Source organism: Grus americana, chromosome 10, assembly GCF_028858705.1.
Source record: "Grus americana isolate bGruAme1 chromosome 10, bGruAme1.mat, whole genome shotgun sequence".
Lineage (NCBI taxonomy): Eukaryota > Metazoa > Chordata > Aves > Gruiformes > Gruidae > Grus > Grus americana.
In genome coordinates, this window is record NC_072861.1 from 1,194,728 (window position 1) to 1,209,906 (window position 15,179).

The following is a 15,179-nucleotide window of genomic DNA, read 5'->3' on the forward strand; positions in this document are numbered from 1 at the left end:
GAAGGTCTGCTTGCTTCAGGTACCCCAAGCCAAGCTCAAGCCAAGCTACGACGAGCCCCAACCTCAGTGCAGACAGCAGGAGGAAAAGCTCCTTGAAGAGCAGCTCTGGCCACACCTCGACAATGAGGTCCACCACTCTTCCCCATACAGGGGGAGCACTTAATGGATAAGGAACAGGATTCACAGCCTGGATCCTGTTACCAGAGGCCAGCTGCTGAGTAAGGAGGTGCACGTCGGCTCCAGAAAAGAAGTAGCTGTTCTTTCCCCACGCCCTCAGAGGCCCTGGAGCAGTCTTCCAGTGGTCACAAACTACATCTTTTTGCATCCATTTGCTCAGGCTGACGTCAGCCTTAAACAGCTCTCCTGCTTCCATGGTGGGATGCTGCAGGACCATTTAGCTCCCATACTCGAGGCCACAGCTGAGACACCCTGACCCTCCCTATGCTACAGACAAGGCAAGCATGGCTCTAGCCCACAGCTCCAGGTCCAGCTACAGCAGGGCGTATGGCCCCCAGCCCTCCCAACACATCAGGTACTCACGTTCAAGGCATTCTTCGCTGCTTCAGCACCAGCCCGGCTGTCAAAGGTCACAAAACCAACTGGCTAAAAGAAATAATGCTGATTTCAGTTTGGAAGCCTCTTCCAGCTCCTCAGACTACCCTGCCACCCCCTGCTCTGCCCCAGACAGCTTACAGCAAGCAGAAGAGACCATCTAAAGCTGCAGAGGACCTTCAAGCAGAGCTGGAAGTCATCATCCCAAGATTCCTGCTCCACGTCTGCTCCCACCACACCAAAATGCTTTGACATTCCTACACGTGGGGGTACAGCTCACCCAGGTAGACTCCAACAAAGGTGCCCCGTGCCCACAAGGGGAACGGCTGCCTTGATTAGGATGGGAAAGGGGAAGGTTTCTGGCAGCACAGGGTTTGAGACTGAAGCATCGGGTCTCACCCAGCCCATACGGCCCTGGCCATCAATAGAAGACACAGAGCCCCTTCAGCACATGCTGAGAGCTTGGGGCCACCAGGATGGTGGGGGTGAGCAGAACCCAGCTGTATACATGGTGCTGAACACAGGCAACACTTTACACAGTGAAATGGTGTCTGTTCCCCCCTCTTCTCCTGGCACGTCTGGTTTTCTAGCTAAAGCCAAAAATACCCACGCTGGAAGAAGGAGGTACCTGCTTTGAAGTTAGCTTGATCAGTGACCCTTCATAACCCTGGAGAAGGGAAGAAAGCAAGTCAGTGTCAGGTTCCTGAAGGAGCCGAGCTACAACCAAGACATGACATGACAGGCCCAGTAGTTACTGCAGCAAGGCAAGGTTTGCAGCGGTAGGTACAACAACATATCTCTTTCCCACCAAAGGAGAACCATGAGATTAGTCTAAGGGCAGAGCAGGTATCTCAGCTAGTCCATTCTGGCCCTTTGGGAAGAAAACCCATTTTCTACCTCTTCATCATGCTACTAAGGTGAGCACCCTGCCTGGCTAGTGCCCAGAGAGCACCCTGTGCTAGCAGAGTGCAAACAAGGGAACCCCACTTCCACCAAGGACAGCCCATGTGGTGATCTAGTGAAGGATGGACAGTGAGGGTCCAGCTGAGCTGCAGGGCTGACCAAGCAGCCTCCATCAAGCTTGGAGACAGCACGATTTCAGCAGGTTCCAGGGGAGGTTACCCAGCTGAGCACAAGCCATGGGATACCATTCTGGTTTCATACCAGGTTCCTCAAGCTTTCACAGAAGGCCTACCTTCCCACTTCATCCTTACTTCCTTCTGACAGAGATCTTTGCTGCAGGGTTGGCCACAAGACAGCATCTTTCCCACCAAAGACCAAGTCTTAAGACCTCCTTACCTTGAATGGTCGGAAGAGTAGGTAGAGCTCTCTGGGCTTGATATCCACAGGAAGGCCACTGACAAACAGCGTCCGTACCTAGGAGAGAAGTCAACGAGGTCTACTGAAAGGAAGTGCTTAGTACCATAGCAGAAGTACAGAGCACAGTGTAGAAGTTAGGTGCAATTAGGAGTAGGACACCTTCCACCAAAGGTGGCCTTGCAGGCGCTAACCCTTCCCTACATTAGAGGAGCATTGTCCAGGATAAAATATACTCAGTCCTTTCCTCCCTTCCACAAAGGATTTAGACCTTTACAAAAATTCAGACTCTAGCAGAATAGTCTGGGTTGAATAGGGTATGGACAGCTGCCCCACAGTCTCTGACTGGACCTCAATTTTCAAAAGACACCTCACTGCTATACACATCTTTTGACTGCTGCAAAAGCCCCAGAACATTGTTGGGAGGACGATTTTTGGGTCCATCCCAGCTCCTTCACCAACACACATCAGACCCTTCAGAAGTTGCTCCCAAACAGTTCTTACAGCATTTGTTGTCTTGCGCCCAGCCAAAAGCCAGCTGTACTGCACCAAGTCCATGAAGGCCATTGGTCTTTCCAAGCTGTAGAAGTCACGTACCAAATCCAAATGCACTCAGCACGTGTAAGCAAAAATACAGTACTAGAGGAAGACTTCAATAGATAGTGTGTCGAAATCTATAATAGTTCACGTGAATAGCCAGGAAGAAGAAAGAGTGCTGAAGGCTCATGGCCTGGGAGAACTCTGCTCAACAGTCAGACCATCACGGCCACCTTCTCCCTGCACTGGGAAACGTCGGCTGGCAGCCTGTTTCCATGTGAAGCAGCATCACAACACTGCCAAAACTTCTTTTGAATCAGCACAGAACTGGAAAGGGAAGTTGTGCACAACGGAGGTCACCAAGACACCAGCCATCATTAATGAGGACCAGGAGACCATAAGCACAGCTCAGCCAACACCAAAGGCGAGGGAAGACAGAAGGCTCTGGGAATGAGATGGAGCTGTGTTCTTCACTGTTCATTGCATGGGGATGCCACCCACTGAGCCAGGAGAAGGTCCTGGGTCAGCACTGATGCCCAAACACTCAGAAAGGCACCAGTGCCAGACGCTTTAGGGGCTGCAAAACACACAGCAGGACCGGGAGCCCTAAGCCAGAGCCCATCTCCTGGCACGTTTCCAGTCTGGAGCGACCCCATTACATCTGCAGGGCAGAAGCCCTCTGCTCATACACTTTAGTTTTTGCTCAGCCATTTCCCCTTCCCCAAAAGAAGTGGGTTGTACCCGACACCTCATTAAACCTCTTTTTCCACCAAAGCGAGCAGCACACACTTGCCCTGCTCCTGGGCTGCGACAGCGGCCACCTGAAGGCACAAGAGCATGCAGCAGAGCCTCTGCACCCCGTAACTCTTTGGGGGCAGCCAGATTCAGGCTCCTCCAGGCAGGGAAGTTTCTCCTACTTACAGGAGGAAACACACTCGTCCTTGAGCTCCTGTGCCCAAGACAGTCCTGCCAGGGCAGATACCCTTCACATCAACTCAGGGGGGCAGCTTCAGCCCTCCAGGATGGACATTGATCATGAAAGTCTTGGGGTCCTCTGCCCCTCTTGCTCTCCATGCATACTGAGACAAAGGGCTGCCACCACCCAGTGAACACCCCAGTGGGCTGCTACCACCCCCTGTTAGTGTGCGGAGCCCTTCTCCAGCCTGGCATCTCTCAAGGCTGCTGGAGAACACAACCACTGAGCATCCTTCCCTCCAACACTGGCATCCTTCCCATCCCCTCTGCTGATCCCTCAGTACAGATGCCCCGACCATACCGCCCCAGATTTTGCTTTGCCCTGTCCAGGGAAGCAGGATGCTCTCTGGAGCACTCCAGAAACACCTTCCATGCCCAGGCTCAGTCCTACAGCCTCCCCACCCAGCCCAGCCCCTCATTTGATGCATCATTCCAGGGCCACCTCATGCCCAGACAGAGCAATGGCACTGTCTCTTGGCTTGCTGGCTGCCTTGAAGGCTTTGGCGCTTGCGCGTCACCGTGAGCTACATAGAGCGCCTGCAGTGCATTCCCAGAAGACGCACAGCCATCTCTTGCAGGGGAGGACTGTGCGGAGCGTGGTGGTGCACATGTGCCTCAGCCATGTGAAAGCACCATCCCTTTTCAATATTTCAGGATCTGAATGTGCTCAGACCCCAGAATGGATGTTTCTTCCAAGCAGATAGAAATCTGCATCCCTGTTGGGTCTCTAAATGGTCCCGTGATGCGTTGCTCGGTAAGTCCTTGCGACAGGCGTGACAGAATGGAAGACGAGCGGTTGCTCAGGGAAGGGGGAGTCAGCTACTCGGAGCCCTTACAACAGCCTGAACAGAGCCACACAGGTGCCTAGAAAACCTCTTTGTCAGAGGTAATAAGCTCCCAACGCCAGCCCCATAAGTTGCTGCCAAGGGTGGGAGCAAGAGATGGGAGGCCAAAAGCTCCTCTTGGCCTCCAGGTCCAGTCTGTCACCAAACACGGCATGGGAAAAAGGGGATCCCATCCAACCCACAGCACCCGCCAAGGGCTGGCATCGCCCCAGAGAACGCCTGGGCAATCCCGATTGCCACCAGCTAACATCTTCAAACAAGGTTTCCCCAAGGGTCTCGAGACAGACTAAGGAAGGTCCTTGCTCAGAAAAGCGTGTTAGAAGTGATGAGACCAAGTGGTTGGTTTTCTGTAGATGAGGGCAACAGGGTCTGGATGAGCATCTACCAGTGGATTAACCAAACCGGGACTCTCCAGTCACCCCTTTGCAGCCCAAGTCTTGCAGGCTGTGGGAGGCCACTAGGACCACCCAGGGCTGATGAATCCAGGCTTCCAGCCCTCACACTCAACATGCCAAGAGAGGGCAAGCTTCTGCTTAAGTATATTTGCCCTGCATGTAGATATTCAGCCTGCCCACAGAGCAGCTGTAAGAGCCACAGGACAAAAAAAAAAAAAAAGAAAAAGAAAAAACATCTATTATCCAGGGCTAAATCAGGAACCATCTGGGCCAAACTATGTGTTCAGCAGGAGCTTGGAGAAGATACAGCAGAAGTTTGGAGAAGATACAGCAGAAGCAGATATCTGGGAATACCTTGTTCTTTGGCTTGCTCTTATTCTCTGCTACCAGCCCCTCAAGATGAGGTACCAAGTGAGAGCAACCCCATCTCACCCAGGACAACTGATCTTCACTGGAGACACGCAGGGAGAGAAGCGGGGCCATGGGGCAGGGAGCAGCCCTCGCCTACAACAGCCCAACAGGGTCACGCTGCTGGAGGCCCTGCAGAAAACGCTTTCCCTTCCCCATCCCTGTCCCCTCTGGGGATGTCCCCGGTCCAAACACCCGGCAGAGATGGAGGAGAGCCATGGAAAACAGGATTTGTGCCAGGAGGGACAAGACCTAGGCCATCTCTTAGGGAGGGAGGATCCCAGCATAGCTTCCCATGCAGGAGGGAGGGAGGGACAAGGACAAACCCATTGAGTGCTTGAGTCCTCGGTGTCTCTAGAGCCATCCTTACACAGCTGTGTCTCCCAGCAGAGACACACACCTACTGCAGCACAGCCAGGTACTCAGCACCAAGCCTTTAAAGAAGCCAAGCAGCAACACCTGCCTCTTCCTACCACAGCTCCAGTGTTGCCAGGAGGTCAGCGTGGGCCTTCCAACACCCACATCTCCTGGCCACGTCTGCTTTTAAATAAGAGCTCTTGAAAGGGAGTCCCGAGCAGAGCCAGACACTGCCCTGCAGTCCAGCACGGGTCAAGTGTTGTCAGAAGCGTTAGATGCAAAGGCACGAGTACCCACCTCCAGCGAGGCTGCACTGCTGGTAGGTCTCCAGCACCGAGCTTTTGTTAAGAGACTGCTCCAAGTCCTCCCAGAAGCCAGTGAGGCTGACCTTCCCCTTCCACAAGATCAGCCCTGCTTTTGCACAACCTGTGGTCACTCCAGCCCCCCAAACCTGGCGGGGTCCTGGGGCCATGCTCCCAGCACCTGGAGCACACAAGCCTTTACCACCAGTGGTTAGGAGACATCCGAGGTCAGCTACAGCAGCAACGTGCTCCAGTGCCTCATCCACATTGTGCCACTGTACATCCCCCCACTCCAGGAAGCCACCCCCAGCTACGTGCTGGGTTTTTTTTCCCCTAGAGACGAGCCATCTCCCTCTCGTTCACACCAATATGTCCACCCAGCCTTCTCCCCACGCCACCAGCGGCAGGGACATCCCCCACGCCGTCTTGCTGAGGACAAGGACAAGCTCTGCCGCAGCATCCCAAAGGCAATCCCTGCTCCAGGCAGTCACCCTGAGCTCCCAGCAGCTCAGGTACATGGACCACAGCTCTTCCCATGGGAGAGCAACCCAGCGGGGTGCCCCTCAGGCACCCGGGGCCGCCAGCAGAGCCACAGCAGGGGGGACAGAGCCCCCGGTCCTGGCCACCGCAACGCAGCGAGGGCCACTTGACGCGAGGCCGCTGGAATGCGGAGAGGCTGCCGGGACTTATAAGGCACGGCAGCGAAAGGCAGGGAGGCGAGCTTGGAAAAACGGGGCTGCAGGGAGGGAAACAGTCGGGAGCCCAGGCACCAGGCTTAAAAACGGGGCAGCACCCTGGTGTCACTGCCCCGTGTGGGATGTGGGGTACAGGGATCCTGCCGCCGCAATGGGTGCACCCAGCCCTGGGCAGTTTTGTTCCTCAGCACATCAAACTCCCAGGAAACACAGGGGAGGGGAGAACTGGGGGAGAGATGGCCGGTCCGTGCTAGGGACAGCCCTGGCGCCACGGGGCATGCCGCCCAGGGGAACAGGCTCCTTCACCGCTCCGTGCCTCAGTTTCCCCCCCAACCACCACCAACAGGGCTCAACAGCAGAGACACTGCAAGAGCTGGCTGCCTGCTTGCAGCTCCAGCACTGACAGAACTCCGATGTCCTCAGGCAGCTCCCGGGGCCGGCGGGCAGCACTGAGCCCCAGTGCAGGATCAGACCAGGAACTGCTCGAGCCAGGAGGCCCCAAGCAGCCACAGCCGCTGGGCATCCCCCCCACCGGAAAGATGTTCACCCATCCCCAGAGGGGAAAGAGGACCTTGACCCTCCCCCAGCACTTGAAGCAAGGAAGGCTTCAGGCATTTCCCTCTGAAATCAGCTTTTTGCATGAAAGGCACCCAAGGACCAACATCCTGCTTGCCCGGAGGGGAGGAAGGCAGGCTGACCACAAGCAAGCCCAAACGTTTTGTCCCCAAAACCAGAGTGTTTCATACGTGACGCTGCTTATAGCTGGATCTGCCGCTCCCCAGCATCGCTCTTCCCCCACGTCGGGCAGGGGGATGCCGACGGGGCTCAGCCGCCCCTGCGGTCAGGGCAGGAAGGCGTTTGAGCGAGGGGGAAGCAGGGAGAGGCACCAGCCCGTGCCCAAGGGAGCAGGAAGCACATGGGCACCGATAACTCCAGGCACAACAGGGCAGCACCCAAGAATAGTCCATGGCCACAGCGGAGGAAGCGCTGCTGGTGCGGCTCTGCAACGGAGACTCACCCCTGCTCCCCACTACCGAGCCCCATCCCCTGTGTCTCTGCAGGATCTCAGGGAAGGGCTGGCACCCAGGGAGCGGGGGGGGGGGGCTTGAGCCACAGCAAGGGTTCAAAGCTGTTGAAACATTTGTGGAGGCCAGCCCAGCAACTCCCAAGAGGTTCCCCAGCTGAAGGAGATGCTGGCTGAGCACCCTCAGGATGCCATCACAGCCTTCCACCTCGGCAAGAGGTCTGCTAAGCTAGAGGAGACATGCACAAGTATCACAGCCAACATGCTGAAGGACACTCACATCCATGCGTGCACTACCCAGCCCACTGCACTAAGCCCCTGGCTCCAGGAACCCAGCAGCACATCTGCTACCCTCTGATGTTTGAAGACCTACAGACAACTTTTACCATTGGATGGAGCCATGGACCTCACCCACAGGGACAGATCTCACACCAGAGAAACCTGCTGCAGACGCACTCCTCCTGCCTGAACCCAGGCATTTGTTCTCCTGGCAGGAGACATGGAGGTGAGAAGTTCCTGCCAGTCTCTGCCCTGAGCAGAGGACATTGGTTTGGATGCAGGACCCTCATGAGGCACATTCTCACCTCAGGTCCTTAAGCAAGTACATCTCTCTCTGCTTCGCCCCACCATAAGGTGATTCCCAGCCACTTTTCAGTCCTGTGCCTCCTCTGCCCACAGAGCCAGGACACATCCACAGAAGCATGTGAACCTCTCTGCAAATCAACTTGATATGGGGCAGCGCACTGCTGGGCATGCCACAGCCCCACAGAGCGTGCCTGGCATCTCCACAGCCCAACACCAAGCAAGTCTTCCACAAAACCCAAGCGATGGTGAGCTGAAAGGTTATTGGAGTGTCATCCCAACCACAGGGAGACCTTTGGGGACACCACTAAGATGCCAAGCACCCACAGGACTGAGCCACCATTGCGTCAGTCCAGCTCTTTGCAAAACAGGCCCACTAGGCAGCGGGGAGGGGCTGTGCTACCCAAAAATGGGTCGGAAATGCCAACGCTAACCAGCACCATGCCCTGATCTCCCTCTGCACCCCAGGGCACTCTCCCCACCAGACCCCAAGCAGACACCCAGCCTGTACAACATAGAGGGCAAGGCAGAGGTAACCATCAGGGAGCAGGGCAAAGCACATAGCGAGAATGGATACGGCACACAGTCCAAGGTTTAAGGACACTGCTAGAAACAGGTCATGTCCCAGCCAGGTCCCCACTGGCATCCTACTGTGGCCAAGGAGACTCCGGGAGGTAAAGCTTCCTTCCCTCCTCCAGTACCTCCCAGAGGAGCTGGGTGCTATCTCCAAGTCCATAGCTTGCTCCGCACATCAAGCCACTGCTATAGGTGACCCACTTTCAGACAGACACTGGCCTCTTGCCCTTGAAAGCGGATGGGAGGGACACACATCCCCAGGCCAACAGCTTCTGACACATGGCCCCATACCAAGACCCAAGCCCACACTCATACAAGAACCCATCCCCAGATCCTTAGCAGTGCAAGCAGGAATGTACCATCCCACATTAGAAGGTGCAGCATTTCCATAGCCTCTTCTGGGCTATGTGGCAGGGCTGGAGATCCTCCACATGGGTAAGACTGCCCTACTGGGTCCTTGGGTTTCCAGCAACCACAGCCTGCAGCCAGGTAAGCTTGGGCTCAGTGATCAAGGAGATCCAGGAGGATGTGCAAGGCTAGCACATGCAGCCTCATGTCATTGTCCTCTACAGGAAGCCACTGGGCACATCAAGGCAAGGCTGTAGGCAGGATCTCATATCTATGATCTGTCCCCCTGCCCTACCACAGGGATAACATTTGGCCAGTTGGGCTTGAGAGTGTTCCTTGGCATAGGGCACACAGAGGTCAGCATCTTGTCCCTGTTCACAGGGGCAGGCATAGGAGATGATGTTCACTAGAGCAAGCCTCAGCACCATCCACGTTCAAGTCTCCAAGCAAGAGCCAGTGGAGAGCCCTGGGGCCAAGGAAAGCCTCGTGACCCCAGACACGCCAAGCATAGCCCAGACCTTGTGTAAGCCTCTAGCTCCACACTTGCCTCCCATCCAGCCATCATCCAAAGCATCAAAACACAACACTCCTCTCTGGTGGGGCTGAACCGAGGAGGGGACAGCAGGTTGTGGGACAGGCAGCCTCTCAACCACACCATGACGCTGTGGTGCAGTGGTCAAAGTGTCTTTGCCAAGCCTGTAGCATCCACTTCTGCCACACCGAGGGCGAGGTCCCTCCTCACCAGACGCGCAGGGCTGGCTGGGGATCACAGCTACGCCAGTGCGCCTTGGCATGGCCCAGGTTGAGCAGCACCAGCGCTGGGGCTGTATCCCACTGCCCTGCTCCCTCACCAGGTCCAACTGTCCAGCACTTGGCATCGGGAGGAATCCAGTTTCAGCCATCCCACATGGGTCTTTGAATGTGCAAATGAATTCTTTCCACTTAATAGCCTCTGCCATGTGAGCCATCCTCACGAAATGGTGGCTGTTGCTGCAGAAGGTACTCTCCTGCTCTGGGGGTGGTCTGTGATCTACAGGCATACCCAAGAACACGCTTTTGAGACCACTCACCTCCAGATCTGTGAAGGCCACTGGGTCCCAGCTACTGCCGGGCACTCCTGGAGAGAGGGTGCCAAGCACTGCAGGTGAGGTGCTGACCACCTCGCTTCCACACTCATGCCCAGGTGAGGCTTCAAGCCTTTCCCTCAGGCACCTGTAGGGCTGGGACAGGCAGCAGCATTGCTCTGATCCAAGCAGCTCAATCTTCACGACTTGGCAAGACCAAGATCAGCAAGCCCAAAGAATCTTTGGGCTCCAAAAGCCTTCCATACCAGTTCCAGCAAGAGTCATACTTGACTTCACACAGTGCCAGCTCCTCTAGCAGAGGCATGAAGAAGGACAGCAAAGCCCAAAACACTCTTAGCTACCTTCCAGACATTTCCAAGGGCATCCTTCCTTCTCTACCCATCTTGATGAGAGGAAAGCAGAGTCCCTTGCTGGCAAGGGAGCCTTTGGGTTTGGCCCTTTGTAACTCCAGCAGGCACCTTCATTTTGAGGCCAGGTAGGGAAAGCTCTGCTCAGCCACTCCTCAGATCAGCCAGGGAGGAAAACTCATTTCTAAAGCTGGGTCTTGTTTACTAGACCAACTACAGTCAGGTAGCAAGAGGAAGAAGAGTTACCCCGTCATGGAGACTAGGTGGGATATTGATACTCAAAGCAACCTAGACTCATGTCTAAGAAACTCAGATTTGAAAGAGCAAGAAAGGAGAAGGAGGCTCCTTTGCAGGGTATTTACAGAGTCACCAGGACACGAGGAGATGACGGGGAGATTCCCACATCCCTCCCCCAGTAAGAGCAACTCATTGATAGACCAAGAAGAGGTCTGGGAACACACCAGTTCCCAGAACCTCGCGTACAGGGTGACTTCAGGGTATTTGTTCAGCCAACAATCTGTCACTAACAGAAAGCTGCATCTAACATTGAGGGGACTTTCACGATGCAGGAAAACAGCTCTGAAGCACCATCCCGGTTCAGCCAGACCAAGTACAAGAAGATTAGCAAGTGGTGACCATAACTACTACAGCCTCAAAGTCTTTGTAGCTAAGAGCAGCATCACAGAGTCATTTGACTTCAGAAATTATATTAACCTTATTTGTTTCAAGTCAGAGAGCTAGAATCCATGCATGCAAGAGGTATCTAGGTCCACTCAAGCAGAGATTACAGAAATCAAGAGATGTCTGGCATCAGTCCATGAAGTGCTACAGACATCCAGCAAGTAGCACAGGCTGCTCACCAGCAGCATTCCTGGGTGGTTCTGGCAGCCCTGGCGTGCAACAGGGATGAAGTACTCACTACCCGGGAGGCTGTCTGGAGGCCAAGAGCCTTCTGCCTCCCCTAACGGCGCATTTTCTAACTGATGGATAACACCACAGCCTTGTCATGGATCAACAGGGAAGATAATCCTCTCCCAGCAGAGCGTGGCCAGGTAGCTTCTCCTGCTCCTCACCTGTGCTCTGCCCACCCAGCACAACCTCAGGTTTGATGCTTTCCACGTTCAGCAGCCCACAAAGTCCAAGCACTACCACAACAGCAGCAACCACCACCCATGGAGCTGCAAGCAGGCCCTTGAGACTGGACACTCCGTCATCTAGGGGCCAAGAGGACACAAGGGATAACCACAGGCTTCAGCTGCCTGCTTTGGTCGTCTAGACCCCCCAGCTCCAGATTACCCCCACTCCCCAGGTACCTACAACTTTCCAGTGACCTCCTGGGAAAGCAAGGATGAACTTCCAGAGCAGAAGCAACACTTCTGCATCAGACACCCAAGACAGCAGGGCGAACACGCAACATCCTTATTGCAATACGGCCACGAAGACAACACGCAGCATCCGTGCTCAGCAAGCAAGCTCCTCCGGCTGCCGGGAAAAGCTCTGCCTGCGATGGGGGTGCGCAGCACCTAGGCAGCTGCCTGTCTCTCGCTACCCCTCGGGAGCGCCAGGACATATGCTGTCACGCAGATTGGCGGCTGCCTGGAAAACTAAACAGAAGATAGCAGCAAGCGGGGAGGGATCGAGTTTGGGGAGGTGTCTGGTGAGGAACAGCAGGGACTGACATTAGGCCCTGTTTGTTTAACATTCCCGTTAACGACCTCGAGAGGAGCAAGAGGCATTCCTGTCCTCCGCATGTCACCGGGCAGGAAGGGGCTGCGAGATCCAGGGGCTTGCAGATAAGATAAAGGGAAAAGCTGAATTTGGGAGCTTCACCCCCACCATATCTGGGGGCACACGGCACCCTGCTGCGAACGCTTGGGGAGGCAGCAAAGGAGGCTCACGGGTAGGGGGGGGAGGGAAACGGAGGAGTGTCCGCAGTGCCAGGATCTGGCGGTGTTATCCACATGGCGTGGGAAGATATTCCAGCACTCCCTCCTGCGTGTGTTGGGACAGAAGGATTCCACTTTACGCTAAACGTATTCATCGCTCTGTATCGATGGGGGCTCTGGGCAAGAATTCGGGTGGGATGTGGGATTAAGCTGTCCAGACCATGCCGGGACCCTGAACGCAAGGTCACTCCTTGTGCCACCATTAGCTTCTTCTGCAGTGAAGAATGGCTCCTGGTCAGCCAGGAGGACATATGGGAAAAACAAGCCTTCAGAGGGCTCCCACAAGCTCAGAGCGGCCACCACGAAGTCCAACCTGCAGCTCATTGCCCACAGCATTGTTTGAGATGGATCCTAGCACAGAGAGGGCTTTCCAACAGCAACCCTATCAGGGATGGGAACAGCCCTACACTGGTCCCACCACCTCCCAAGCATCCTCAGCTACCTCCAGGGTGGTTGGTCCTTCGCTGCACCCCTGGGTGCAGGGTGCCAAATGCACCCAGCAAGACTGCTGACCATCTAGCAGGCTGGGCTGGAAAGTCCCCCTCCCCGCATACACCCGGAGGCAGCAGGATGGAGAGCAGGGGCCGCTTCTGTTCAACCTCTGCCCTGTTCCCCAGGGATACAATCTTTAACTCGGTTTTCCGGCCACCAAGCATCTTTCCAGGGAGGACCAGCTTCCCCAAAGGGCTAGGATTTCCAGGCTCCCAAAACACAATAGCTTCCAGAACCCACTTGGCCAAACCACCACCCGACAGCGGGGAACAGGCCAGCTCTGCCGCAGCACCAAGAACTCGCCCGGCCACCACCCGCGAGGCACCAGCCCAGCCGGAGCGACACCGCCGGGATGCGCCAAGTGGCATCGACCTCAGGGAGCTTTGCAGGCCAGTGAATAATTGGATCAAGGAGCCGCATTGAGTCTTCTGCGCACGCATGCGTGGCCCGTGAAACCCCCTGGTACCAAGCCTCCCCACACCGGGGAAGCGGCACAGGGCCCCAGGTGCTCTGTCTCTCTACCCACCCACACCAGTGCCACCCAGTGAGGCTGGGACATGTCACCAGCAGCATCACATCCACGTCCCATCGCATCACCTAAGCTGTGCTCTGCACAGGGAAGAGAAACCGCTACGGCTGCCGCCTGCCAATCCATTCCACCCCATTACCCGGGTCCCCACGCTGGGGTTGAAGACCAGTGGGCGCGATGGCCCCAAGACAGCTGGTGCATGGGGACCGTCCAGCCCTGGCGGGTGGCAGAGCAAGCCAGGCGCCATGTTGCGGCGGTGCGAGCGCACGGCGCGCTGGAGGAGAGCGAGGGGAGGGGGGCAGAGCACCTCCCCGGTCCCGAGGGCCGAGTGCGGAGGACTGCAGCAAAACACTACTGAGGCCGGGCGTTTTCCAGCACCGTCTCCAAGATGGAGGGTGGCTGGTGACCCACTGCGCCAATGCCTGCTCAAGGGGCGCAACGAGAGAGGCGCTGCGCTAGCAGTGATGCTGACACCCAGCCAGCGGCTCCAACAGCTGGAGGGCAAATGGGCAAGGCTGCGAGCTCAGCTTCGGCATGTGGCTACAGACAAGCGACCCTCGCAAGCCCTCCCAGCACAGGGTCCAGCAGCATCCAGGCTCTGGCTTGCAACGGCTGCCTAGGGGAAGGGGACTGGTGGCAGGGCAGCTCACAGCCCTCCAGCCCCGATGGGGCTGCCAGTACACGGGGAGCAGGGCAGGGTCTCCACCACCATGGTCCAGGCGTGTCCCTAGCAGCCCACACGGGCAGAGCAGTGCCTCAGTGCAGGAGCCCGGCGTCCTCCAGCCGCAGGGGCTTGGGGGCAGGACACCTACAGGGACACGGAGCTGACGAGGGGGCCCCCAGCCCCGATCCAGCCCGTACCCCCTCCCCAGGGCTCCAGCCCCGAGAGCCGCTCCCAGCGCCCTGCCCCGGCTCCCCGACGCCTCCGTACTCGGCACCGACATCCCGCCTCCGGTCCCCGGGACGATCTGAGGGTCCAGCCCCGACGCCGTGTCCTCGGCTCCCCGACGCCGCATCCCCACCGCCCCGTCCCGTTCCCCGACGCCGCCGCGCTCCATCCCCGACGCCCATCCCCGTTTCCCCGTCCCGGTTCCCACCTCCTCCTCGACGTTCCCGCTGCCGTTGGTGTGCTCGGTGTCCTTGTTGAGGTTGCTCATGGTGGGGTGCCGGGGTAGGGGAAGGGGGGGGGGTCGGACGGGGCGAGGGGGTGGTGCCGGCTGCTCCGGAGCTCCGCGGGGCCGGGCCGGGAGCGGGGTGCCGGTGCGGTGCCGATGCGCGGGGGCGGTGCGGGGCGGTGCGGGGCAGCGCTGCCCTCCCGGCTCACATGCGGCGCCCCGGGACCGCGCCGCTGTTAAGGACCGGGCCGGACCGGGCGGAGCGGGGCCGAGCGGAGCGCAACGAGCCGCAGCTGCGGGGCCGACGCGCCCCAGCCCCCGCCGCCGCTCCCGGTGCCGCCGCCGCGCACCGAGCAGCGGGGCCGGGACCCGCCCGCCCCCGCCCCGCTTGCCCGGAGCCGCCCCCGGGCCGCCCGCCGCCAATCCCGGCCCGGCCCGCCCCCCCCGGGGGGGTGCGGGGCTTGCTTTTTTTTTTCTTTTTTTTTTTTTTTGGTTGGGCTCAAGTTATTTTCTCTTTTCTTTTCTTTTTTTTTTTCCCCTCCTTTCCACGAAAAACTTTCTCAACTTTGATGAACTTTCGGGCTTCGACTTTCTTAAAGGGCCCGCCGGCCTCTCTGCCCGCAGCGGGGCCGCGCTGCTCCTTCCCGGGATCCCCGGGGCGGCCGGGGGGGGACGGGACGTGGCCGAACCCCGCGGGGGTCCGAGCGCCCCGGCACTGCAGCCCTACAGCCCCGGGACGGCAACTCGGTAGC

The 15,179-nt window shown here is 57.4% G+C and overlaps 1 protein-coding gene across 2 annotated transcripts in view; it reads right to left on the reverse strand.

The window, feature by feature from the left end:
• Positions 1-14,806, reverse strand: part of RBPMS2 (RNA binding protein, mRNA processing factor 2) — a 29,309-nt gene extending 14,503 nt beyond the window's left edge. For both annotated transcript variants that reach the window (XR_008578621.1, XM_054836864.1), the window contains exons 1-4: positions 14,410-14,806; positions 1,852-1,929; positions 1,181-1,219; positions 541-603 (exon numbers count right to left, since the gene is read on the reverse strand). Coding sequence is in view for 1 of the 2 variants with exons in the window: in XM_054836864.1 (XP_054692839.1) it covers positions 541-603; positions 1,181-1,219; positions 1,852-1,929; positions 14,410-14,469 (240 nt within the window). In the remaining variant the exon portion in view is untranslated. The remainder of the gene's footprint in view (positions 1-540; positions 604-1,180; positions 1,220-1,851; positions 1,930-14,409) is intronic.
• Between the last annotated feature and the right edge of the window lie 373 nt (positions 14,807-15,179).